At 44.2% G+C, this 27,421-nt stretch overlaps 2 protein-coding genes across 10 annotated transcripts; one reads left to right on the forward strand and one right to left on the reverse strand.

The window, feature by feature from the left end:
* Window positions 1–1,407: 1,407 nt before the first annotated feature.
* nisch (nischarin) lies at window positions 1,408–21,323 on the reverse strand. Of its 9 annotated transcripts, XM_061784865.1 has the most exons (26): window positions 21,104–21,320; window positions 19,184–19,267; window positions 18,773–18,955; window positions 16,919–16,967; window positions 15,719–15,882; window positions 15,537–15,632; window positions 14,715–14,810; window positions 13,602–13,754; window positions 13,455–13,523; window positions 12,769–12,954; window positions 11,991–12,119; window positions 11,763–11,876; window positions 10,650–10,845; window positions 9,901–9,995; window positions 9,653–9,717; window positions 9,060–9,580; window positions 8,258–8,864; window positions 7,858–8,042; window positions 7,231–7,294; window positions 6,606–6,738; window positions 6,362–6,512; window positions 5,361–5,480; window positions 5,020–5,181; window positions 4,315–4,487; window positions 3,049–3,194; window positions 1,408–2,970 (listed from the first exon to the last, which is right to left on the reverse strand). In XM_061784865.1, exons 1-26 carry the CDS (start codon window positions 21,182–21,184, stop codon window positions 2,646–2,648), a joined length of 4,347 nt encoding a protein of 1,448 aa, XP_061640849.1. In that variant the 5' UTR covers window positions 21,185–21,320; the 3' UTR covers window positions 1,408–2,645. The 9 variants fall into 9 exon arrangements, 6 of the variants coding, with proteins under 6 accessions (XP_061640849.1, XP_061640848.1, XP_061640850.1 ...); XM_061784864.1 differs by having other exon boundaries at window positions 9,060–9,717; window positions 21,104–21,321; XM_061784866.1 differs by lacking the exon at window positions 5,361–5,480.
* A 2,098-nt stretch (window positions 21,324–23,421) lies between these two features.
* wu:fb55g09 (uncharacterized) lies at window positions 23,422–25,663 on the forward strand. The gene is made up of 2 exons (XM_061785173.1): window positions 23,422–24,496; window positions 25,648–25,663. The coding sequence occupies exon 1, from the start codon at window positions 23,944–23,946 to the stop codon at window positions 24,490–24,492; it is 549 nt and encodes a 182-aa protein (XP_061641157.1). The 5' UTR covers window positions 23,422–23,943; the 3' UTR covers window positions 24,493–24,496; window positions 25,648–25,663.
* Window positions 25,664–27,421: the final 1,758 nt, after the last annotated feature.

The following is a 27,421-nucleotide window of genomic DNA, read 5'->3' on the forward strand; positions in this document are numbered from 1 at the left end:
AAAGATGAAAAGTGACAAAGCGTTGTCCAAAGGGACGAAAAAACACACACACAAAATCAGCAGATTCTACGGTACAGCACGAGACAAAGTACAACTAGTGGTTTATAAACAAAATTATAATAATCATAATGTCATCATTAGCAGACTGCATCCTGGGACATGGAGGACAACCAACAAACGGGCAGTACCTGTTTGTTTACCTTGAACAAGAACTGAATTTAATCTCGGAATATTCTGAAGTTTTGTCTCAAAAAAAAAAAAAAAAAAAAATAGGTACTAGAACGTTTTTCTCATTTTTTCAAAACAAAAAAAGATTTTCAGACACAATTTTCTGAATTCTCAATGAGGGGAAAAAAAAAAAAAAAAGTGCTTGTGATCACTAACAGCAGCACAACCACTAGCACAAATGTAGACAAGGACACAAGTCTACTAGGACACAAGTCCACAAGTAGACTAGGATGCTAGGACACAAGCCCACCAAATAAAGTTAGCTGTATCTAACCAGTGCACGTCCTCTCAAAGCACAGGAAAGTCTTTTATTCCTATTGGCCGTCTCATCGAGTGGACCAAATGCGGTGATGAGCTGACTTTTTTTGCTGAGCGGACACTTCCCGTACAGTATAGCGGGTGTCCATCAAAGCGGAAACGGAGCCAGGCCGAAAGGAAGCGAGAGAAAGTCGAAAGAGTGAAAAGGTGGCCGCGCTGCACAGTCATCAAGGTCGCGGCGGCGGTGCTGATGGGTACTTCTTTATTATTAGTTCCCCCCCCCCCCCCCCCGATGTTTTTGTCTCAGGACAAAGACAATTCAGCATTTCAAACAGAAAACACCGTAATTGATGGTTTATTTTATTTGTTTTATACCTGAGAACAACTTTTTTTCCTCAGATATCTTGAGAATTAGAAAATACATTCATTCATCTTCCGTTCCGCTTGTCCTCACGCGGTTCGCGGGCGTGCTGGAGCCAATCACAGCTATCTCCGGGCGAGAGGCGGGGTACAGCCTGTACTGGTCGCCAGCCAATCCAATCAAAAAAATCAAAGCTTTTTTTCCAGGAAAAACTGACTCCACTCTGGTAACATTGTGAATTTTCGTCTCGAATTTTTCCTTCCTCGAATAACTGAATTGAATCTATAATTAAATAAATAAAATAATTGAATGTAACAAAATTTTCGTAGCGAAAAAAATACACCACTATGCTTATTTTTCTCCAATGAATCCTACTTCATATTCATATTATATATTTTTTCCTCGAAGAACTATCGTCTCTCCTAATACAAAGATTTTTTTTATTCTTGGAAAAAAAATCCTGACATTTTCTGTGACTACAATCTTGTAATATTAAGTTTTACCAATTCATGCTGGAGCACAATTTTTCAGATTTTCCGTAAAGATGATGACAATCACCATGAGGTTTTGACGATTTTTTTACTTTAATACATTTGTATTCTCCTTGAACAAGGGACACAGGTCCAACTGGTTAAATGTCAAACGTAAAAATAATAACCGCAACAAATACAGATTTAAAACAGACCCAATGATAATCATAAACAATATACATTCATGTTGTAAATAAGAAATAATAATCCAGACCATCAGCAACCACTGGACACTTCATTAGGTACAGTCATTCTCAGGGGTCTCAATTAAAAGTGAGCCTTACTATCGTCAGAAAGGCAGATTTCATGAGTGTGCATCTAATAATGTGGCCAGTGCCTATCGTTACACCAATAAAAAGCTTCTTTATTTTGTCCAGAAACTCTCCAAAAGTGCAAAGAACTAAAACGCTTAGTGGGTGTTTTTGTGTTTGTGCACATAGTGGTTGGAAGCCTAACTATTCCACAGTATAAAAGTCTTTTTTTTGGTTACAACTTGGTTCAAATGTAAACTGGTCAGCTTTCTGTCTGAACAACAGCATTCAGCGCAAATAATAAAATGTTCCTGATGATAAAGGATTAAAATCAAGTCGCGTGGACAGCCCCCCCCCGCCCGCTGAAAGTCTCCGTCTCCCTCACTTCATGAACACATGTAGCCTATATACAATTACACACTACTCACAAAAAAAGTTAGGAATATCGTGAGCAGTGCATCTAAGTGCGCTGAATTGTGCTCGTCTGGCAGTCTTTCACTCACCGAAAGGTCCAAGTGGTGGAAGCAAGGTCTTAAAAGTGACAGCACGCCATTTTTTTCCTCCCACAGTGTCCATTTGATGAGTTGTGCAACATTTCCCTTCTAGAACTTTCTCTCCCTCTCACTGAAAGACAAAGCAAGTGTGAGGCAGCAAACAGGATGTGGACGACAAAATAAAAAGGTAGAAAAGGTATGGAAAAGTTGATTGGGGCTCACAGGGGGCAATTCTTAATAGTGCCTGATGCGAAGCGAAGCTAAGACTTTAACCAACCTGGCAGAACATTTTTTATCGGCAAAACAAAAAAAAAAAAACAGTTTGTAGAATAATGCTTTTTTAACATCATGAATGAGCCAATTTTCTGTGAAGGCAGTCGTGTGAAAGGGGCTACAGATTCCCAGCCCCTAATCTCCCCGGCAACAGCCTCCCCTCTCAGTGCCGTCCGCAGCGATTGGCTCCTTTCTAAGCCTCCGCCTCAAGGTGGCGCCGTTCCCTTTGCAGTCGTTCTTCGCACTCCGATCAGCCGGTGAGCTCCACGGGAAGCTCTCGGCTGCACAGCGCCTCCCACTGGCGAGCCAGCAGGGAGATGAGTCTCTCGCGGCTGTCGGCTCCCGGCACGAAGACGCACCACTGCACCTCGCCCTCGGCCCCCCCGCACGGAGGCGGAGGCGGGGGAGCCTCTTCGCCCTCCGCGCCAAAGTGGTCCAAGGTGAGGCGGCACAGCAGGTCCGGGCCCGGCAGGTCGTCGAACACCAGCGTCAAGGCTTGGGGGTACGTCTGGTAGCCGAGCAGAACGCGGTCCAAGTCGCGGATCCGCCGGGCTTCGCGCAGCCGGTAACGTTCCCTGCGAGAGGACGGCAACCGATCGACGCTCAATGACAAGACAGAAGCGGGAAATAAGGCAAGGAGTACGGGACCACACCTGGACGGCGGCTCCTTGGCGAAGTCCGGAAGAGGATAGCTGACGTAGTCTTCGTCCAACAGGAAGACGTCCGTGCTGGTCAGAATCAACGTGCGGGGCTGAAGGACGGGAGATCTGTCGGAGGCCTGCCCGTTGGCAATCTGAACCTGTTAATCAGAAAACTCGCTCAGACTTATCTCTGGGAGGATCTAAAGCGAGGGTGTCCAAACTATTTTCTCTGATGGCCGCATTGAGAAAAAAACAAAAAGAAGAAATCAAGGTCCAGGACCACTTTGACATTACAGTGGACCCCCGCATACTCGAGGTACGGCGCCTGCGGATTCACCTAGCCGCTGATTTCCCCGCCCCCCTGCCGTGTTTTCAATTCTTTTTTTTTCTGGGCGGGACCAATCCTGAAAACAATTGGCCCTTATTCAAGAATTTCTGGTTAAAAAAAAAAAATAATAATAATAATAATTTTTGAAATTTTTATTTTTTTATTTTTTCCCCTAATACAATTACTATGGCCATCAATTATCGGCAGATTTTTGCTATTTGTAGTCCGACCCGGTCCCTATCCCCCGTGAATAGCCAAAGGTCCACTGTATATATTACAGTGGTACCTTGTGATAGAATCTCACATCATTTCCCCCCATAGAAATGAATGGAAATGTCAGGAATCCATTAAAGCCTCCCCCCCAAAATAATAAAAAGCTTTGCAATGTTTTGAACGAAAAAATGGCACTCACAATATTGTAAATGATAATGATCAGAAAATATAATACTCAATTCAATGGCCATTGTGCTGTTCCTTCTGGTGTTCGCACATTGGCCACCGGGGGGCGTATCATAAGGACATACGGATATAATTGAAGCCAGTCAGTCCTCGGTAAGCCGCACTAAAATTAGTGGTTCTTCGCACAGGATAGAATTGGTCTGTGAGTATTGTTCTCTGTCTAAGTGTTGCTCCACCGTTTTTGCTCAAATATCTGTTGCGCAAAGGATTTCAACACAACCACAGATGCGTTCGTTATTTGTCAGTTATGGCGTTTCTCATTTTGTGTTAGCCTGAGGCTAGCAGAATTTAGGGTTAAGCTATGTGGTTGTTTTAAATAGACAGTGTGTTCTTTTTTTAATGTTTAGTTAGTAAACTTCAGCTGGCAGTAGCTATAAACGGCTTGAAGCTGCAAACTGCTGCTAAAAAAAAAAAATGGAGGGCGGGCCGGGTAGTAGTTTGAACCCCCCCTGATTCAAAGGTTTCGGGATGGGAAGGCGAGGAGGACACACCTGAAACACCAGCAGATACAGCAGCACGTTGAATGAACGCGACGACGAGGGTGAAGCACTGGCGGCCGTCTTCCTCTCAGCCACGATGAAGGTCAGGTCGCCCATCTCCTCCTCGCTTGGATAGACGAACTTCACCCTGCTGCTGTGGACCAGCTCGTAGTTCTGCATCTTGCCTGTAGGGGGCGGAAATGCAAGAAATGTGTTCGCATCCGTTAACATGAAGCGTTACGGGGAAAATTCCAATTCGAACTCAGATGGCACAGACAAATCTTGTGATATTTTTGCGCAATCAGAGTTTGAATTTCAACTGAATGACATTTTTTTTTACACCAATTAAATTTGCTTATGTCGGGCTGTAACTAACGATTATTTTAATGATCGATTAATCTGTCGATGAATTTTCCGATGCATCGGATTTTTTAATCTTTCTTCAAAAACAGCACATTTCAAATTGATAGTGCATAAAATGCACAAACCGACTGATTATGAGTCAGCTACTCGTTCTGTCCATAACATCAGAAAATGGGAAAATGTTGCTCATTGTTTTCCAAAGTAAGAGCAGATGTTTGCAAATGTCTGAATTTGATTAAACACAAAGATGAGAAGAAATTGTTTATCTGGATGCAAGCACCAATTAAGATAATAAATCATGGAGGTTTCACAGCGGAGATGGCATACTGATTGGGCGTCAGAACGGCGTGTCACCTGTGCTGGTGTTGGCAAACTGCGAGTAGAAGTCCTGCTCCGAGGGCTCCGGAGCAGGAATCTTCTGCTGAAGACTGAGCGCGGCCATCAGCTCCTGCAGGAAGACCCCCGTACCATAACTGTCCCTGCTCAGGCAACACACGATGTGTTCGGCCGAGCGGCCTGCAGAGCCAAAATGGAATTTTTTTTTTTTTTAAACTCGAGGGTCTCACCACTTTTACACGTGTTACCAAAAGCGTGCAATATCGGTTTGCGTGAACTCGCAATGTAGCGCCTTCTTTTGGGCAGCTACGCAAGTAAAACGGACCCAAAGTGCAGTCAGCAGGACGCCGGAGACCGACCTACAAGCCGGAAGTACTGATCGAACAATCCCACGTTGACAGAGAGCAGATCGGCGAGTCTGATGGTCAGGCAGCAGCAAAGCCACACGTTTGGGTCTGGAGAAGTGCTCACGTCCGTTTCTGACACAGGAGCAAGACATACAAGCTATTCGTGGCTATGGCACTCAAGAGCATTTTCCCAATCAAACCAAGGTTGGGGACGTTGAACTACAGTATTTATATTTCTGGGGTCAATCTTTGGATGGTTTTAAACCGCAGTATACAAGAGCATCTCGATGAATTGGAATAGCAAGGAAAACGGAATTTCAGCAGTTCAATTAAAAAGTGCAACAAACAAACAAATTGCTACGTTTTTTGTAATTTTGATGATTATATTGCTTATAGCTAACAGAAAGCCAAAATTCACCATCACAAGATATTTGAAAATTATCTAAACTAGGCAGGAACTGCCATTCTGAAAAGTATTTTTTTTCCAGTGTGTGAAATAAATCTCCATATTTAGTGTTCCTTTTTCAACTACTGCAAAAAAGAAATGTTCTACAATATTCTTATTTATTGAGATAGCCCTGTATGTGTGGATGTACAAATTAGGGCTTGGGAAGCAGAGACAAGGCGCATATTTGACATCAGGGGGGGAAAAAAAAAAAAAAAAAAAAAAAAAAGAACGGTATACACTGAAATAAAGATGATCTCATCTTCATAACACATTGTAACTGTACTCACTCATTTGAACACACAGCTATTATTGTGTCGTCTGAATAGTAACAGGTGGATAAACACGTTAATTGTACCTTGTGCCATCTGTCTGAAAAGGATTGAATGGTTCTGGCTGTCCCTATACATCGCTGGCAAAGAAAACATTATTTGTAGTCCATAAATATTAACTTCCGGACCAGTAAGGTGCAATTGGATCATTTCCTACAACGCGCATTCTGGTTGAGGTCGCTGCTGTCGATGAACGAGGTGCTTTTACTGTGTTTCACTTGGCTGGGCATTCCTACCTGGGAGGCATTGGCGTGCGGCGGCAGAATCTTCCAACAAGACGTAGACGGCGTCGGTGGAGAGCAAGAGGCAGCAGGCCAATTCTGCCTCTGGCGCAGTGTAGAGCACCGCAGACAGCCACAAGATTTGTCGCAACTCCTCCACCTCGGACTTAAAAACAAAAAATAAAAATAAAAAAAACGGACTTGAGTCATCTTCATTGAGAGAGTCATTATAATGGCAGCCCAAAGTGAGCGTCCTTACCAGCGCAATATGTCTGTGGAAGCATGTTAGCAGCTGCTCCCCATCAAGCCCAGCCAGGAACTTCAGCCCTGGGGAGAGACCCGGGGCGAGGTGGGGGGATGGCTGGTTCTCTTCCAGTCGGAGACGAGACGAGCTGCGACAAAAGGCGGATAACAAAAGGAAGACCACGCGAGAGTGGGGTTTAATTCTTAATTCTGAGCACGTCCAATTGATTTGACTGAAATACCGTTAATCCGTTCCAGCCGCCCCAAAATGTTTTTGTTACGTGCTTTTAAGAAAGAACAATAGCACTGTTTTGTAAAATAGAAAACAAAACAACAAAAAAAGTCAAATAAGCTGAAGGTTTACCACACAGTTATTTTCAGTGTGAGCCTCTGCTCCATCCTCCTGTCTTCATTTTGCATTTGACTGTCTGTCCCGTTCAATAAACATCTGAAAGTGCATCGACGACCGCGGCTCTCCTTGCCCACATGCGAGGGCATTTCAGTACCTTCTTTGGAGCCTTTCTTATTTTCACTTGACTTGAGCGGCGACGTATCTGAAGTTCGCTCGCAACTTGGCAAACTTTTTACGTCAAGGTACGACTCAAGTGGTAAATTAAGCAGACGTGAACGCGGCGGCTTACCTGCTGGTGCTATGGGATCTTCTGCTACTGGTACAACAGCACTGGTCAGCATTTCTATTGTGACCTGATGAACCAAAGGAGGTGTCAATCTCAAGCAAGGGTGGGCAAACTTCTGTGAACAAAGGTATCGTTAGATTGAAAAAAAAAATAACAGTCAAACTCTATGCATCCATTTTCGATACCGCTCATCCTGGCCATGGTCACGGGGGGGGGGGGGGCTCGGGGCACTTGTAAAGAAAGACTAATAAACCATTCACACCGTCACCGAGTGGGACAGGAACCCAATTTGCCTGCACCCAAGTCAGGCAAGTGCACCATGCAGCATCAGTGACACTAGTAAAAATGTGAAGCTAAAACACTTTATCTTAACAACAATTGATTTTATTTCATTCAATTCAATTAAGTCTTACTCTCATTTATAATGAGCATTTTTCATTTTAAAGACGTTAATGAATTATAATGTCAAAGTACGATTTTTTTTCAAAATCTGGATTTACAATAGATCAACAACCAAATAAAATAAAGAACTACAAAATAAATGCATTTTAGGGAGCCATTTTAGCTTCAGAAAAACACTCAAACACTGCCAAATGACTGTTGTCAGTCTGAAAGATGGGTTGTTGTCACCTTTTGTGGCTTCTTCTTGGCGCGGCCAGCATCTGCACGGGAGAGGCAGCGCCACCGTCTTCAGCCCCTCCAGGGCCACTGTCCGCCGGCTCAGCTCCCCCAAGAAAGAGCTCTTGTCCTGGGCCAGCGGGAAGAGCAGCAGCTGCCTCCCTCCACCCAGCAGCAGCTCCACTGTGTGGTTCAACCTGGGTACGACACCACCGGCTCAAAAACTCTGAAACTCCGCTCATTCGCTAGCTTATTCGATTGATGAGCCTCATGTGAATGTGGTTTGTTTGTTTTGAATAATTGAACCACTGAATGCAGTCATTTGTGTACCGTTGGTTCCGGATTGTGTACATGCTTTAAGTTCTTTGCCACCATCTTGTGGCATCTATAAGAAAGTACAAAAGCCTTTTACCTGTGGTGGTGTTTAGGGTGCAGGCAGGATTTTCCACCAGTCGCCTTCCCAGCCTTTGGAGATTTCTGGTTGGGGTGAAGGACCACCGAGCCGAGGGCTACGCGGACCAGCCTGCGCCAGTCCCGAAGAAGGCCGGTGTCACTCTTCTCTCTCTCGGCGAGATCTCTGATCTCCATCTTCAGCACCCAGAGGTGTCGGTGGGTGAGGAAGAGGAGAGACGGGAGCTCCTCCGTGTTGGGTAAAACGTCCGAAAGGGGTTGGTGTGAGGTGGAGGAGGGAAAGGAGGGCAGGAGGAGGGTTAGGTAGCCTCCCTGGGCACCCTGACACTCCTCCAGCTCCCAGGAGTTCAGGAGGGAGCGGGGAAGGATCTGAAGAGTCTCTGCGACCTCTGTGACCTGCATCAGTCTTTTCAACTCGGCCCCGGTTCTCTGGAGCTCCTGGGCCTCTGAGAAGAGGTAATAGCGGGCGGTGCCGTTCTGGAGCCCGAAGGCCAGACAGGAAGCAGGAAGCTCAGCGTGCGGAGAGAGCAGCAGCTGCGAGAAAGGCAGCAGAAGGTCCACCTCAAGGCCGGACAGAACGACCTCTGCGGATGGACTCCTGTCTTTGCCTGCGAACACACACAGAAGAGGGCCTGTGGAAGGGTTGAACTAGGGATACCAAAGTTATCGAAGCCTGCCAGGGAAACCTCACTCCGTTAACCAACGGTACCACAGTTATTGGTTGCTAACATTAGTTATATGCTAATTTAACCCACAAACAGAACCGCACTCCATGAAACAATAGAAAACGTTCCTTTCTTTACCCGCATCAAGATTGTCGTCTGATAAGCGCAGCAAGCACAAAAGACGGTCCATCAGCACCACGCACACAACGCTCTGCTCCACCTGCTCCTCGTCCACCTTGACACAATAGCACCAAAGCACATTGTTGACATTCTCTTCCGGCCCCTCCTCATCGCACGGGTCCGAGGAAGGAACAGCGGGTCCAGCAGGAAGAGGAGCGAGCGACGAGTCCTGAACAGAATCATCTAGTCCCATCTCAAAGTAGCCGTCCCTGGAGACCAGACAGCCCACTTCAGTGCCCTCTATGTGGCATGAAACCTCTCGAGATGTGCACCCTTCCTCCTCCTGCTCCTTTTTGTCAGCTTCCAACTTCCTTTCGCGTCGCTCCTTCAGAGCAGCGTGGAGGTGCTCGCAGAGCAGGCCCGTGAAGAGCTGGTCGCTGGAGGTGAGGGAGAGGAGGTGAGGAGCCAGCAGAGGACACCAGGTGGCGCTGCAGCTGGAGCAGGTAGCGTCAGGCAGACTGGAAGAGGAGCGCCGGCAACTGCAAGAGCAACAGAATTGACGTTTTTCCATGAAAGGGGAAAAAGGAGCTTGATTAGCTTTAGCTATTGACCAGGGAGTTGTGCTCGCAGGGGCGCTGTCTTCACGTTCAGACAGATGGACAGCAGGGTCTCGAACCTGCACACAAACATCCCAATAATAATCTGCATTTACGTAAAATAACAGAAGCGCTGTTACACTCCACAAGCTTTAATTCCATGTAGTTTGCAGTCACACAATTCTTTCTTTGCGGAACATTTACAGCGTGCATCTACGCCAACGAACCAATGGCCTGTCATTGTAACAGGTGGGGTGTCTGACCTGGATGGTGTCAGCAGGAATGAGGCGTGCAGTGGAGGAAGTGGAGGAAGGGAGGATAATAGGCGGAACGGCGGCTTCTTCTCGGCTGGTCATTTCTTCAAGAGAAAACACGAGAACGTCAGCGGACTTAATTGACTTACGTCACTTTTGTTGTAAAAAAGTCATCAGATAAATTGTGTCAGTAGGGTTATAAATATAAATCTTATAAATCTCTTCAGGGCAGGAACTTCAGTACACACAAGGACACAAAGTTAAATGTTTTGCAATTTAGTCCTATCTACTGTAGTATATGTGGTTCAAATTCAGTAGGAATTGAACAAAATCTCTAGGGGAGTCACATTTTGACAAAAAAAAAAAAAAAAAAAAGGGGGGGGGGGGGTGTAAAATGGCCACTTCAAGAACAAAGGGCAGAGCCACCAAATTTCATGCTTGTAAGAGAAACAGGCTTTGGGGTCTAAATAAAAAGAAATCTCTTGGACAATCCGTCTATTAATGTCCAAAATGACCCCAAAACGGCTGCTTGCAACCAAACTGGCAGACTTCCTGTGTGTTTCAGAATGTGGCGTCTTGAGATGTTTCTGTGCGTTTCCTCATGATGGACGTGCCGACAAAATGTTATGATGCCGAGTGAAAGGGGCTGAATTTCCAAATGGATTTTGCATGCGAATAATAGCGACCTAGAAAGGGAACAATTTCAAGCAGACGCCACCATCCCTCAGCCATGCACAGCCTGACACACACGTGATTACCTTGGCTGGCGCAGGAAGCCTGCCGGGCCTGACAGGAAGAGGAGGGCGCGGAGGAGGAGGGGCAGGGGGTGAGAGAATGAGGGGCGACAACGGAGGCGCAGCAAGAGGAAGAGGAGGGGGCGGAGGAAGAGAGGGAGGAGGAAGGAGGAGAGAGGCGAGGAGGTGCAGCGGCAGACAGCCCGGTCTCCTCACTGATCTGACGAGAGGACAGAGAGGAGGAAGCCTTCAGAGGGCAGCCGCCATCCAAATCATCAAGCAGAAACGCAGACATTTTGTCCTTTCTGTGCAACCCCTAGAACCGCTGCATCGGCAAAATCCCAGCCGGTGTAAAAGGCTCGACGAGATACTCTTATTCTTGAGACACTACGGTGGAAACGGCTTCTGGTACATATCGGGCAAGTTCTACACAACTCGCTCATGTTGTCCGATGATCCCTCACTTCTTCTTCTCAACACTTTTTTTTATTTTATTTTGTTTAATTTTTTTTTCTTAGGACCCGTGCTTCGAAAAAAATAATTGGCAAAATACCTGCAGAAAAAAATGGAAAATGTGAGCACAAAACACAACAGCTAGCAGTACTTTCAACACTGATGGGGGGCCGGATGCTGTGGAGTTTGCCGCCACTGCAAATTTTCGACGTTGAAAGTCGGGACACTTGAAAGTCACAGCACCACTGTAAAAGCATTTACAAGTACAGAAAGCTTTGCTATATGACTGATTTTGAGGCGATCATTTTGATGAATGAGCTTTTACAGTTGTGTATGCTGTACAGGCAAGTCTGAATTTAGAGTTGCAGGTCTTCGGTGTAGTACCGCATTGTGCCACAACATGCTGGGCAGCACTGAGCTCTACAGAAGGTAGATAAACTACAGCGCAATTGACAGCACAAAGAAAAGGCAGAGAAGGCTACCTTCTGCCATCGAGTGGAAGAGCTTTTAAATGTTCTTCTTGCCGCTACAGTTTATGTCACTGGCTTAGACAAACAAAGATACATTATTGATATTATTGATTGTTGACTGATTGAGTGAAATTAGATAATTAGATAATAACACAGTCAGACGGTTGGGAATCACTGATTTTTTTTTAATTTAACTGCTGTATAGCAAACGTTACCTTCTTGTCGCTGCTGCTCATGCGGTCTTTGATTTCTTTGGCTTTCTGAATGGCTTTCAACACTTCCACCGTGTCCAACTCCTTTTCTGTGGTCAGCTGACCATCCAAACACACCTGACACACACGCACACACACACACACGTGAGAGTGATTCGAAGGAAATACACACACACACACACAGCATCGTGTTGGCGGTCACGTAGTACTAAGACGAGGCGGTTGCGTTACCTCTGCTGCTCGGTCTCCAAACTGGGCCAGGACTTTGGTTCTGTAGTCGGGGATGATGCACATGGGGTTGGAGGACAGGTTGAGTTTCTCCAGGCACGGCAGCGAGCCGATGTTTTTGATCTCCTCCAACTGCCAATGCACACAAAAACTCTTCTTCACAAACATAATTGACTCGTCATTCATTGTGCTGCTCCTTCTGGTTTGCCTGCCTTCGCCACCAGGGGCCAGTATAATACATAAACATATTACATGTAGATTCAATGTCACCACTGCAATATTAGCTGAGGGTTTTTTTTCCACAGAGGCTAAAGAATATACCTGTGAGTATGCATGTCTGGATATGTTGCGACCATTTGTGTTCAAACATAAGTTGTTTCAAGGTTTATAAACGCCACAGCATTGATGCTAGTGTCGTTCAGCTCTCGATGGCTTTTCCCATTATGTATTAGCATTAAGCTAGTGGACCTAAAGGCAAATTCTGTTTGTTTTATGTTAATTTTGACAGTAAACCTCAACTGGGAGTGAGAATTTTTTTTTTTTTTGAAAGAATTGCTCACTATCTGCCAAATTGCTTTCTTGTGAAGTGAGTTGAGTTCACTGCCAGCAAACAGGAGCTCGTATCTCAAAAACACTTGTAAGCCAGGTCACTCGTATCTCAAGGCACCGCTGTACAGCGTGAGGGAACTCCTTTACAACATGTGCTCCGCACTTAAATCTGCTGATTTGGTTCGCACGTTGAACAGTTAACCATTAAATGTCCCTGCGCAATGGGGCTTACCTGGGCCAGCTGGTTGTGGCTGAGGTCCAGGTGGACCAGGGAGTAGAGCTTGCTGAGGCCCGTGAGTCGCTCCAGCTGGTTGCCGGCCAGGCTGAGCGTCTTGATGTTGCCCAGGCGGGTGTGAGCCGCCTCCAGGACGCAAATCTTGTTGTAGGACAAATCCACGTGGACCAGATTGTACAGGTGCTGCGCATGGAACGAGAGTCAGTCGGAGTACAAGTCTGTTGTGATATTTCTGTTCCTTAGCCATCAAGTCTTAGTGAGCCATGGGGCGTTCCTATGGGCTTTTACAGTAGTGCACGGCAAAGTGTTGAATTTTAGAGTTGTGCGCCTTCAGTGTAGTACCACAACATGGCGGGCAGCACTGAGCTCTACTGAAAGAGAAGCAGCGTAATCAAGTGCAAGACGTTGAAGAGGATGCCCCTTCGATGTCATACAGTACCACGTTTTGCCATTTTAATATGCGTAGTTCCCACAGAGCAGAGAGGTTATATGCCAGTGAGTAATACTGTTGGATGCTCTCTTTGTATGTGTTGCTGCTCCGCGTGCTCAAGTTGCAGTTCTTTGAAGGTTTACAGTTACCACAACATCTGTGCTCATTTCCGTTAGCCGTCTATGTCGTTTCAAATTACATGCTAGCATTAAATGCGATTCAAAAATGCGACATTTGAAGAGCCGATACGTACCTGAAGGTTTTCCACCGAGGAAAGCTGGTTGCGGCTCAGATCGAGAAACTCCACCTTCCGGATCAGTTTCTTCATGCGGTGGCATATTGAAGAACATCAGAGGAAAGAAAACCCACACAGCGATGGCGTACGGCGGCCGCGTCTCACCACCGAGCCGTCGATGGCGCCGATGCCGTTGTGGCTCATGTCCAACGTGGTCAGGTTTCGCCACACCGGCACCACGGCGGTCACGGGAAACCCGGACTCCGAGCCCTCGGCTTCCCACTGAGGGAACTCGCTGGCTTCCGGGACGAGGATGAGCTGGGAGAACAGTCCAAGTATGAGGACGTACCATACATTATGGGAGTATGAAATGTAGCAGAACAAGGGATTTGGTGCATTCATTTAGCTTTTTTATTATTATTTTTTATTTTTTTTAAACCAATGAAACTAGTTGATGAAAATGTATTTATTCATTTTTAGAGTAACATTTATGTCAATAAATAATCGATTAGTTTATTGTTCATAGTCAAATAAAAAAAACTGTAAAATAAACAATTTTAGATTCTAATAAATAATGCTTCATTTCAATTAAATCAATTATAAATCAAATTTGCATGAATTATTTTAATAAAAATAATTTTATTTGCAATATTTTCACCATTTTTAAGAAATTGGTTGATTAAAATGTATTGCATTTTTATTTCTCAAATGTCAATTAAAATAAGTTTACATGTACATTAGATTGCATTAACTGCTTAATCCTAATCATAAATAACGAAAAGGTACCAATTGTTTTATTAAATTGAAAATGTACTTTTTGCAATAATATAGCCATTTTCTTCTAAAATTGGTTAATAGAAATGTATTCATTTTTTATTTCTCATTAACTGGTTGATTTTTGTAAATAAGAAAAAAAAAACAATTATTGCTAAAATAATTGTATTTATTGAAATAATTTTGTTAAGTTTTCCTAAATTAGAATCATTAAATTGTATTTACTAATCCTTTTTTAAAAATGTGTTTCCTTTTCATTGGCTAATTTAGCATCAATAATAAAATACAAAGCTATTGGTGAAGGAAACAACTTTACAAAGAGAATTTTGAAACATTGCATTACAAAATCGGTTGTTTATAGTAACGTTAATTACAAATCATTAAAAACAAGATCGATATTTTATTATTAAAATGAACAACTTCACTTTTTAACATTTTTTTTTTTTTTTTTTTTTAAACCTCATCCATGAATGACCTGGCCCATCTGTCCATTTGAAAGTGTACCATCATGCTGTCGGTGGAGTGGCGGATGTTCAGCGTGACCACGCTTGGCCTCAGAGACGACAAACCTCCCATTTGCTGAGCTGCGCACTCGCTGATCTGAGGACAGCCAGACACGGAGACAAACCTTACGTTTCTAGCCACAATTTCAAAACAAATTAAGTGGGACCATTAAAGGAGACATATTAGGGAAAGTAACTTTTGAATACATTTGATACAAATGGCGTCGTTTATTAAAGTGCACATATTTTGCCAAACCAACTTTTCCAAGTATTTGGGATGTAATATTGTCTCTACGGTGCCTCAGTAAACACGCGAAATATGAATTCAAATACTCTGCGCATTTCTGAGTTCCAGACGTTTTTCTAGGTCACTCTAGCGAAGATCTCCACGTTCCGCTCCGCTCCCGTAACAGCGCTGTCGACATAACAAACACGTGTGCTCTCACAAGTGGGTCCAAATATGGAGAAAGCGGCTACAAAACTGGCTCAAACAGAAGTAGCTGTCAGAGGGGAATTTTCTGGACACGTTTGAAACCCTTACCGTTGCAACAAAAGCCTTACTTGCCATTGGCTCAGCAATATATGGGGCGGGGTGAGCAGTGGCTCGATTGCATGAGACCTCGAAACAGGCTCAATTCTGCACAACAACAACCAAAACATTTTTGCGAGGTATTGTATAACTCTTGATCCTTGGGATATTTGACAAGAACATTTTACAAACATGTTAAGACCGCTGGGAATTGGTTTCAATTGTGGAAAAAAAAAAAAAAAGCATACGATTGCTTCATTTAACATATTTGCGTGAAAATGTAAAAGTGTTGACCTCAATCTGAAGCAGCGACTTGAAGAAAGACAGATCAAAAGGCAGATTGGCCTCGAGGATGTTACTGCTTCCTACTGGACCTCTGGTGCCACAGATCTGAAGCGTGATTTGTGAGAATTTGAAAAAAAAAAAATAATCAACACAAATGTGAGTCAAGCGGGGTCAGGCGAAGGGTGGTTGACCTTGAGGTAGCGCAGCCTGCAGGTGAAGTCCAGGATGTGTCCCAGGTCGGTCTTGGCGTCGCCGTTGCAGCACGTGGGCTTGGCCAGACGCAGCTGCTGGGTGACGGCGTGGAGCTGCAGCGGACGCAGGGAGAACACCTCGCCGGCGGCCAGCAGCTGTTCACCTACCAACACAAACCAACACTTTTTTTGGGTGAAATTCATCAAAATTAGGTTTCCAATCTGTCTACCAGGCGTCCTTTGCCATTTTCAATTGGCAACCAAGAATAACAAAAGTGACACATTATTTTAGAATCTAACCGACTTAAAAACTTGCACATTTATCAAAATTAAATTGTAGGTTCATATCAAACAGAAGAAATTCAAAGATGGGTCACATGACTGCGTTTGATTTTTACATCTTTAACATTTAATTGTTCAGATTTGCATTGATCCAGAAGTTGGTTAACGAGCACTGCAAAAATCTATTTATGAACATTAATGCCCCGTTTAGAGGAAAAAAAGGCGCATAGCGATTGAACAACACCCGCACGTTAGCTCGTTCTCTGCCGTGAGGGTTTCGCGTTGTCAACTGCAAGCCAACCGTTTACTGCCACCGACGCATATATTCGTCAAGTACGTTTTTCAACGGGCTGGCACGGAAAAGCGTCTTGTCTGTGAAATTCATGTTTGTAAACCGCTGTAATGACAAACGGATGCCTGGAGATGGGAACGCTGCATCGATTTAAGATCAGCGCAGCATCTGAGAAGAAGATAAAGATTAGGCGGTGACTCTTGGGTTTTCTCATCGATTAGAAGGAAGACAAATGCCAACATGTTGGAAGACAAACAGGTTTAGCCACCTAACACTTAAAAAGAGTATGTATATGTATACTATAAATACTATTTATAAATACTATAAAGAGTATGTGTTGCAGTATGTGGTGGAAAGAGTAAATCTTGAAAATAAACTCAGTCCTGTGGCAGATTTTTCAAATTCCTATTTTTGATCTTAGCCTAAAATTAAATTGAGATAAATCTGTAATGTTTTCTTTTTTTTGTGCTAGATTAAAAAAAATAATAAGAAGAAAAATAATGACCTAGGATTCTAGTGGTTAGCACGTCTGCCTCACAGTTCTGAGGTTCAGGTTCAAACCTCGGAAGCTATAGAAACCTCGCAACAGTCCCAATGATCCAAGCTAAAGGAAAATGGAGGCAAACCTTTATGAAACAACTCCTCAGCTAGCGCAGCCGTGATACCGTTGATCTCCTGAAAGAGAAAAAAATGTAATAAAAAATGAATAGCGCCAAATGCACACGTACGCATGCTCTGTAATAAATAAAGTACAGATACCTGAACAATCTACTCAAGTACAGTAAGAAAGCACAGTGGAAGCTCATTTTTTGGAAGACTCTTCTTTTCAACTAAGTTTTGTCCCAGTTTTCATCCATCTGCTCTGTTTTCGTATATAAAGATAAAAAAAAAAAATGCTCGACTCAGCCAATCATTTCCCGGAATCGATGCACGTTCATTCACAGCATTTTGTAAACTGTGTTTAAAGGGCTCAACAGGCAGCAAGGAAAATTCCCAATTGCAAGCTTTTATTCATAACGCAAAGCAATAACCCTCCCAGTCTGCTCTGCGACATTCAGGCAACGTCTGTTTAACACAAAAACATCCTCTCAAAAGTCAGACCTGCAAAATAAAAGCATGCAGTATAATAAACACAAACATATAAACAAGCTCCAAATAGTTTGAGAGTGTGACCTATAATAAGCCAAATAAAGTGTGGTGAAACTAGTGCTACATACTTTTTTACTGTAATATTATTACTTATTGTAATTAATAAACAATTCCTGTTGTTGTTCATTATTATTTACTGTATTTCACACAATACGACAGGAAGTTTTTTTGATAAAGGCGGCGATAGAAATCAAGAACAAAGTTGGAAAATGGCTCCACTCTGTCCCCTTCTAGCTGTATACATCATCAAGCGTCTTCAATAAAAATAAAAGGGATGTGAAATGTAACATACACTTCAAATAAGAGAATAAACTTGTTTTCATATTTTCGAGTGTCTGGAACGGATTGACTGGATTTCCATTGTTTTTCTATGAGATATATGACTTTGAGTTTGATATGATTCAGAGTTTCTGGAACGGATTGATCACAAAAACCAAAGTTCCGCTCTATTTGTACTTCTTGACTTCCCACCACTAATAAATGCACAACACTTGTACCCCTCTGCATTAACGAGTCCCAATATTGTGGTTTGCTACTGCAGCAGTAATCAGTTTCCACACGTCAACGGCCCGCGGGGATGTTCACATGTCGCTGGGCATGGGTCACATGGCGACCTTTTGGGGACTCGAGGAACAACTGGCCTACTGTTGCACTGAAGCGGTCGCTAGAAAAGCAGGACTACTGGTTTAGATTCAACATGGGGGGGAGAAAAAAATAAAAAAAAAAAAAAACATGTTGAGAAGATTTACTACACTGGAACACAATGGCATCCACTGTCCAGTGATGCTGGATGACTGCCATGTTGGAAAACACAGTAATGTCAAGTGAATGCGTTTGTTTCAGATGATAAAAATACGTATTCGCTGCATAAGCAGCGATATAAGCAACATTTGCAACGTTCCTAACGTCAGAGAAATCTTTAAAAAAAAAAAAACTGCAGTATAAAAAAACTCAGCAAATAAAACTACTCAACCTGACAGATGCATACTGAAAAGAGTGCCACCTAGTGGCATTTTGTAGTTGTCATCCATGGGAGCGAGAATAGTGTGTGTTAAAGTAGCAGTTGTTTGAAGGTTTATAATGACCATTACATCTCTGCTAATTTCTGTTAGCCTGTCTACGGGCAGCCGCGGCCCAATGGGTCAGATCATCGCCTGCCACCGAGGGGGACCTAGGTTCAAGACCCCAACTGGACCATCCGCCGACACCCCCCGGACTCACGACTATGGCATTTCACATTATAGGCTAGCATTAAGCTAGTGGACTTTCATGAAGACAGTTATACGGTTTGGTTCGACATTATGGTGTTAAAATGCACGATGTAAACTTACGTAGAGGTTGAAGAATAGGAAGGCGGCGAGGGGAGTAGGCGTGGCTCCCGGGAACTGGCGGAGCAGCAGCTGCAGGTAGAGCTCCAGCTCCTTCTGCCGACGCTCCACCAGGCTCTTGGAGTTCTTGCCCAGCATCTTCTTGGGCGGGAGCAGACGCCGCTCCACTTTGTTCTCCGCCACCAACTGGGAAGACGAAAATGCACAAATACGAAGTGAGAACACTCGCCGGGAGCTGCCGTAGACCACAACTCACACCCGCACGTTTCATGTTTTGTTTCCTGAAGTGTTTAGTGTTTTGCCATGATATGGTTTCAGTGTTGCTATCAAAATATCTTATGCTGTTATAGTATCGAAGTGCTAATTTTGGTATCGTGAGGAAAAATACTCAGGAGGTGTGATTCCTACATTTACCTTCTCGTGGAGGTCGTGAAAGTCGCTGTAGCGATGCTTCACCGTCCACTTGTGCTCCCCATCCACCACCTCGATGATGTACACCTGAAACAGCAAATACGACTCACTCTGCGGCTAGCCAATACTTCGAGATTATTAAACAACAATAACGTTAGAAAGGTGCACGTGATATTTTTGTCGGCTTTGGGTCGCCATCCTCATTTGCTACATCGTAGTTAGTATCTGCCACTTTGAACGTGTGTGGGCTTTCAAAAGCGCGGTCCGGGCTGGGGAGAGAAAATCAGACTGCAACGGACAGTTTGGACTGCCCAAAAAAATCATCATTTGGTTTTTGATTTCATATCTTGAGGACTAAGAAAAGCGCAGGCAAACATATTTTGCACTCACGCCACCTGTTTCCCTCTGGTAGGCGCTTTCGAAGAAAACACGCCAAAACCAGCAGCTTCTTTCCGCTTGCCATTAACTTCTTAAAAGAGTTCCCTCACAATTTTATAGCGACACTTCACCGCAGCTCTCAGGCATATTTTTGCACTCTTTCTATGCAGTACAAAAGATATTGGGGTTTTAATTCTCTTTATTTAATTACAAGCACTACTACAAGCAACAAAAGTGCATCCCTATTTCTAATCCTGTGTTTCACTGTGGTCCTATTACTTGTTTTGTAGGTGGCAACTAGCGTGTAGTGCATTTCATTGACCTCTTGATGGCGCCATAGAGTAAACAGTTTCTAATGAAGTGTCCGTACATGTGCCGGCACAGTTGACTGAAAGTATCGATGCTTCATCTCACCATCACTGGCGACGAGCCACACTCATGATGACTGCGCATTCTGAGTGGCGGCGGAACCGCTACTTGCGTCGCCGCCTTTGCATTTTTCACCTCGCCGACTTACAGCGCTGACGATGACGTGGAACAGGTGTCCTGGTTTTAATCAGGTCAACGATAACATTTCTTGAATTGATAGTTGACAAAGCAACCTCAAGAGCATCAAGCTGAGAAAGATCATTTTTCAAATCCACAAGTCAATCTTTATAATTTTTTTTCTATGTGATGCTTCTGACAAATATGATTGAAATTGGATATGAAATTGGTCCATTTGCTGACATATTTTTGGGAGCTGTGGCTGGCCAGGTTTCTTGTTGTGATGCGATCCACCATTGTGGCTCAGATTTTCCATGTCTTTTGTCGCTAAATTGATTAATTTTATCAACTGCAAAAGCCTCCTATCTGTGCTATGCTCCTTACCACATATTTTGACAATTTATGGAGTGTTTGCGCATTCTTGACTATTTAGTTTTTTGTTTGTTTGTTTTTTTACATATTTGAGTGTCACATTAAACCGCATGACACTTGAGTGCCATCTGGGCCCTTGGCTTTCTATACATTCAATTTGTTCAAATTTGTTGTTTGTCATTATGATATGTTGTCTGTTTCTTTGTCTTGCAAGCTTTCCCCTGATGCGAAACCTTTGAAAATATGATCAAGATTAGGAGTGTTAAGAAAGTTTGAAACTCTGATTCAACAAAAACGGTCACAATTAAAATGTCAATCCATATTGTCTTTGCATTGAGACGTTGGCCATAAATTGGTGCATTTTCACCGGTTTTAAAGATACGTTACTTTCTTAATGTTTGTCTCAGGAAAATGATACTTCTATCACTGGAACCGTCTAGAAGAGCTCTGTCTGAATTCTCCTGTAAATCAATTGATCTTTGACGTTTGACACGCACACCAAAATAAGGATGGTTGTGATTCCGGCAGCTCGCTAATTCGCACTTATCTCGTTTAGCCCTCGCCGGCCTGTGGGCCAAAGCGACGCTCTGATGATTCCAGCATGAACAGGTTTATGGAAAATGTGTCGCCGACGGACGACCGCAGGCTTGGCCACAAGCTAGGCTAACAGCCGGAAGTCAATCTTACCGTGTAGTTTTCCACCAACTCCGAGCTGACGACAGACACTTTTCTCTCCGAGAGCTCGTCCGTGAACGGGACAGAATCCATGGTCGTGTCGGGGCAAGCGTTCTGCTCTGTCAGGGGCTAAAGTGTCATTTACAGCGACTTTTCACGGCGTCGCTTGCGTCCCTGCGTTCGCCGTCAGCCGCCATTAAATTTGTTGTCACGCCAAGCGGCTGTCTTCTTCTGTTGCTCCAATGTGATAGGATGGAGGCAAATATGACGCATTAGTGCCCCCGCAGCTCATTCCTTGTATTGCAGCTCTTTTTCGCTCAGGTAAGAAGACTTCAATGGGAAGCCGTTGACCATTCGTTCGCTATCCTTTACATCCAGTTTAAGGTACTAGTACGCTATTTATCCTCAGTACTAAGATTCTTCAGTGCACTAGTAGAAAGACTGTGTCTAACTAGTAACGTTTTTTTCCACACAACTTTATAACATTTCTGCACACTAGGACGAGTAGAATTCTATCGTGTCAATGAAAGGAAGAATAGAAGGATGTTATGAAAAGAAGGAACGAATGGTGGAAGGAAGAGAGGAGGGAGGGGAGGGGAGGATGGAAGGGAAAAAAACAAGGATGGTATGAAATGTAGGAAACAAGGATGGAAGGTGGGGAGAAGGACGAAAGGAAGGGAGGATGGAAGGAAGATAACAAGGCTAGTATTAATAAAGGAAAGAAGGATGGAAGAAAGAATGAAGGATGAAAGGAAGAATGGAAGCAAGAAAAGAGGATGGGAGGAAGAAAAGAAGGGGGTAGAAAGGACGGAAGAAAATAGGGATGTATGAAATAAGGATGAAAAGAAGAAAACAAGGATATATGAAGGGAGGAAGGATGTATGAGATGTAACAAAGGATGGGGAGGAAAGGAGGATGGAAGGAAACAAGGTAGGATGGAAAGAAAAAGGGTGGCACGAAATGAAGGAAATAAGGAAGAATAAAGGAGGGTGTAAAATGAAGGGATGGAAGGAAGGAGGGAAGAAGGAAAGATGGAAGGGAGGAAGAGAGAAGGAATGGAGAGATGGAGGAAACAAAGGTGTTATGAAAGAAGGTTGGAAGAGGAATGAAAGAAAGTTTGAGGTTCACGCAAACTTGAAACCTTAACAGTGGCCTTGAAACCCTCATTTGAAACCTTACCTCTCATTCAAAACCCTATCGCCTGTGTTTAGTAAGCGTCATCGTAATAAATGCGTGTGTATTCAGATATGAACAATGCGAATTATGGCCTACTCAAAGATGTAATATGCTTGTCAGCCGCGTGGGGTCGCTGGAAATCTTTCAGTTTTCCCGACCGAAATTCCAACTGTGAGCGACGTTAAAATTTATGATGTAATTATTTGGTGCATGTTTTACTGCAATGTCTTTTTATGATGACCCGGATTGGTCGTTTGAAAAAAAAAGAAAGAAAGAAAACGTATAAGTCCATTACGTGTGATTGAATGACTGCGCTCAATATAGTTGATGTATTGTCTTCGATAACATTAAATAATTCCTGTTGAAAGGGAGATGCAATTAGTTTGAGTTATTTTGGCCTGCAAAACTACTAGCTAGCTACCTAACTATGTTAGCAATGTCGCTGTTCCTTCAACCAATCACATTTCAAATGCACCTCACAGTCCGCATGTTTGCACGCTCTGATTGGTCGGTCGGTCGGAGCAAAACTCGTTCCAGCCAAGTTCGACTAGCGCTCGTAAAATAGTTATTTGTATTTCTATTATGCATATATGTAAGACATGTTTGTGTGGTATTATGATTTTCTTTGTTTACAAAAGAAAATATTCCGGTTTCATAAAATGTTATACACACTGAAAGTCTCACATGGAAATTGACTTTTGAATTTGAGTTTAAGCCTTACATACGCCTACGGCTTGATTTAAACACATTTCAACTGAAAACTTTTTTTGTTTTTGTTACATTTTGCGGCTTTTTTGTTATCAGAAGGCCCAATAAAGTTTCAAAGATGAATAAATATGAGACAATGTCGATCAAAACTGAACGCGGTTGTCGTTTTGAATGAGACAAAGTGTTTATTTAGGAGCACGAGTGTACCTAATGTTGTGTCCACTGTCCAGCGACTGCTGCTGGTGTCAATCATCGGATGTGGGCGGGGCTCCACTGACAGAATGGGATCAAGTTTCATCCAGTGGCAGGGACGGACTGAACCATTTTGAGTGTGTCCGCGGGGGGCATCGCGTTCACCACCGTAAACACAAACACGCAAGCAAACGTGTACAAACGTGCTGACACGTCGCAGCATGACGTAGCTGGCGCCTCACATTATTGCATATATGAAGCGGTGGGAGTAGTCGAGAGTTAAAGAAGACAGGAGACGCAGGTCAGCGCGCTACACCGCCATTTGGAATGTGCGGATGGATCATTCCATCGCTTTCATTTGTCCTCTTCGCTCGCTCAGAATCACAGTTGAGTTGGTTGCTCGTCGGAGGTGGAGGTGCACCGCCAAGCCCCCAAAACGGAAGAAAAACGACAAAAAAAAAACAACTCGCCAATAGTTGTTCACTTTAAAAGCACTTCGGGTGAAAAAAACCAACAAAAACAAACGACCGGAGTGAGGGCCGAGGAGGGTGTGACGCGCAGCCCGAGAAAGCTCGCGGCCAAGCGGGCAAACGAGGCGACGACGAGCGGGCTATGCGCCGGCCCAAGCCGGTCGTCTAGAAGAAGAAACGCGACGGGATTGTCGAAAGGTAGACCGGCGCGGCGGGGGAGGAGGGGGAGTGGGAGGGGCGGCGGCGACACACTGACAAAGTCGTCTTTGTTGAGGATGTGAAGCACCGAGACTCGAAAACAACATCATGCTCTCCGGGGAGATGTGCGGGCGGGAAGCCCGGCGGGGGGGCGTGCAGGTCCGCGGCGACAAGCGCAAGACGACCGCCGGCTGCCAGAGAGGACGGAAGAAGCGTCCTCGTCCTCAGCAGCAGCACGCAGGACTCCAGAGGCCCAGCGGCACTTCCCTGATGCGCCTTCGGCCCATCAACCGGGCTCGGGGCATGCGAGCCCCCAAGAACACGAACCAGTTCCTCATGCACGAGAAGTACCAGATGATGCACATGCGCTCCGATTCCGTGGGCAGCGACACCGGCGGGAGCTGCTCCGACAGCGACTCGGAGCTCACCGACATGGACTCGTACATGGGCGCCCTGGAGAACGCCAGGGGAGCCCTGCCGGACGCTCCGGAGGCGGAACCGGAGCCGGAACCGGAGCCGCCGAGCGGGACGCGGCAGGACCAGGTGTTCCAGCACGAGGACAGCATGCAGTACTTCCCCTCGGAGGACGACCTCTTGCAGAGCCACAACTTCATGCGGCGGGACTTTGCGCAGTTCTGTGACTTTCTGACGTCCTGAACAGGCAGGTGGCCGATGACGTCATCGGGGACCGTCAACAAAGTCTTTTGTACAGTACATTCAATTACCCTGTAATAAATTGAATTTACACAAATGTGCAGTTTGGCGTTGTTGATACGGTATATTTTGTTGTTGGAACCGATCTGCCTTTATTTTGTAGAAAAACTCACCTGTTTGCTGTTTTGGTTGCTCAGGCCAAAGCAGTAACAATTAGTGAGTCGAGGAGCTTCATTTGCACAGTTCCGTTACTTTGTGACATCAACGCCGGACATTTTTTGCTAGGTTTGTGCCAATGCCGTCAAAAAATTTAATTATTCATTTGAAGAAAAGTCTGTCAACAGTTTTGGCATAGCAAGTGTCTTTTTTTACATTTATAATTGTTTTAAAGCACAGTATCGGAATACAACTGCTTTTAACACTTTCAAACACACTTTAAATATGAATATAGTTCAACCCGCATAATGTATGTGTTTAAAAGAGAAATATAGCAATATGACATTGTTTTTGTGCTTGACTGACCTCGTTCTTTAAATGAGAGAACAGAATCGCTTCACTTTGAACATCGGTTCCTTTTAACGCTATCATAATACACCTTGCCGTAGTCTAATCGGGCTATGCAAATATCATCAAAGATACTGAAATAAAAGGCGATAAATCAAGAGGTGGCGAGAGTACGCACAAAAATACTAAAAGCACATTTCGTTTGATGACATCACACTCGAGAGCAAAATTTATCCAATTGAGTGAGTGTGAGGCTCCTCCCCCAAAGCCCCCCCCCCCCACTAAACCCACCCCCTCGCAGCACAGAGAGTCCCCCCCCCCCCAGAATTTCCAAACACCTATTTTCAACCTTGCAGCGCTCCAAAAACTACACTCACCCTTACCGAAGGAAAAAATAAAAATAAAATCTACAATAATTGTAGTCCAAAGCTTATTTAGTCTGGGGTCCGATCTAGTGTAAAGTCAGGTGTGGTCAAAAGAGTGTCTAGTCTAAGGTCTAGTCTATAGTCCTATCTAGTCTAAAGTATAGTCTAGTCTAATCTGAAGTCTGGTTTAGTCAAAAATCTGGTCTTGTTTGGTCTGAGGTCTCATCTAGTGTAGTCCAAAAACTGAAACTTTGGACGGGGCTAATCAGTTGAATTGCTTTTTCAGCAGATTCAGCTCTGGCCCCCCCTCCCCTCCTTACCTTGAGCCCGCACCCCCCCAGTCTCCAGCTACCGCCACCCTTCGCGGGCCCTCACATGACGGTGTGAAGACAGCTGGAGCCAATAGACCGCAACCTGGCTGCAGGACCCGAAGGCATCAGCGTGAGGGTCTCGAAGGCTTGCGCCTACCAGCTGCCTGGCATCCGATCCTCAACACGTGTCTGATGCAGAAAAAGGTGCCGGTGCTATGGAAATCCTCCCGTGTAGTACCGGTACCAAAGAAAGCCGCCTCATTTGGTCTGAACCACTACAGTCCTGTTGCGCACACATCACGTCGTGAAGGCGATGAAAAAACTGGTTTTGGCCCACCCAAGACCACAGGTGAAAGTCGCTCTGGACCCTCTGCAGTTTTGGTCACCAGCCCCATGTCGGTGTGGATCTGATGCGTTCTTCTCACTCGGAACCCGGATGCTAGCGAAGGAACTGCGGCAGTCGTGTTCTTTTGACTTCTCCGCTGCCTTCGAGACCGTCCGACCTTTTCTGTCAGCGGCCTCGGACCGTCACCCTGGATCACGGACTACTCATCGAACAGGCGCTTAGGGGGAACCCTGTTGCATGATGTGGTCGCCGTCGTCATAAGCCGTTTCGTACTCCTTGTCCTGTGAACGTTTACATTATCCTCCAAAAAAAACAATACAAAATGAAAACAATGGATCATTTGTTTTGTATTCGTTAAAGCAGATTGCTTGTTTATCCTTGTGATTTAGATGAAGGTCAGACCACATTTTCTGACACATTTATGCAGAAATGTAAGACTTTCCAAAGGGTTATCATACTTTCTATCTATCCTACCATCCATCTAAAAATAGTGCACTTTTGTGGGTGGGTTGCCTTTTTTCCCTTAAAGTTGATTTCATGAGACTAAACTATATAATGTGATAATATGGCTTGCATTTTGTTCAGCCACCAATCAGAGAAGGAGCTGAGAGTGTTGCCAGGAGGAAGAGGAGAATTGGACGAGAGAGACTTTTTCACTCTGGAGTGGAAAAATACAGGAGTCCTCTCAAGGGGGCGGAGCCCTCTGTGGACAGCCAATCAGAGCACAGACAAACAAACTGATTGACAGCGGTGGCATGCAACTGAGAAGTCTTTTTTTTTTTCTCTCTCTCGGTGTCAATTTAAAGATTGCGTAATCCATGGGAGGCATTTTTTGTTTTGCGTTACGAGCGCGGTAGCCTACTTTTCAATTATTCTGAATAGGAACATGCTAATTAATCCCCACCCCCCCCTTAAAAATATAAAAATTTTGATCTCAAAACACACTACTTTCTTTTCTCAAAAATAGGATTTTTCCCCCGCCCAAGAAAAGTATGATTTTTATCACCAAAATATACCTTTCCCCATAAAATATAGACGACTTTTCCCTCCAAAATGGATACGATTTTTTCAAATTGAAAATATTTTCCCTCAAATACATACATACAACTTTTTCCACACACAGACTATCCCCCGCCCTCCAAAAATTTCCCAACAAAAAATACACAACTTTGTATTTCTCAAAATAGATCATTTTGTTCTCAAACATATTTGTTTTCCTCCTTCAAACCCGCTTGAAAATATAGATTTTTTTGGTCTCAAATACGTCTTCATTTCTTGATACTTCTTTAAATAAAAAAATACCCCGTTTTTCATACAAATATACATAAAAAAATATACAAAATATATACAACTTTTTAAATCATATTCCAGTTTTAAAAGCAGAAATACTTTTTTTATAACTGAAA

The sequence above is a fragment of the Phyllopteryx taeniolatus genome, chromosome 9 (assembly GCF_024500385.1).
Source record: "Phyllopteryx taeniolatus isolate TA_2022b chromosome 9, UOR_Ptae_1.2, whole genome shotgun sequence".
In the NCBI taxonomy this organism is placed as follows: domain Eukaryota; kingdom Metazoa; phylum Chordata; class Actinopteri; order Syngnathiformes; family Syngnathidae; genus Phyllopteryx; species Phyllopteryx taeniolatus.

What these genes read in the sequence shown, in the direction of transcription:
- nisch (XM_061784864.1), bottom strand. Translation starts at nt 21,184, where the DNA reads ATGGATTCTGTCCCGTTCACGGACGAGCTCTCGGAGAGAAAAGTGTCT. An exon ending in ACTCCACCGACAGCATGATG is followed by an intron (nt 13,755 to 14,714) that starts GTACACTTTCAA and finishes CTGTTCTCCCAG; the next exon opens with CTCATCCTCGTCCCGGAAGC. An exon ending in AGACGACAATCTTGATGCGG is followed by an intron (nt 8,865 to 9,059) that starts GTAAAGAAAGGA and finishes GTGTGTTCGCAG; the next exon opens with GCAAAGACAGGAGTCCATCC.
- wu:fb55g09 (XM_061785173.1), top strand. Translation starts at nt 23,944, where the DNA reads ATGCTCTCCGGGGAGATGTGCGGGCGGGAAGCCCGGCGGGGGGGCGTG.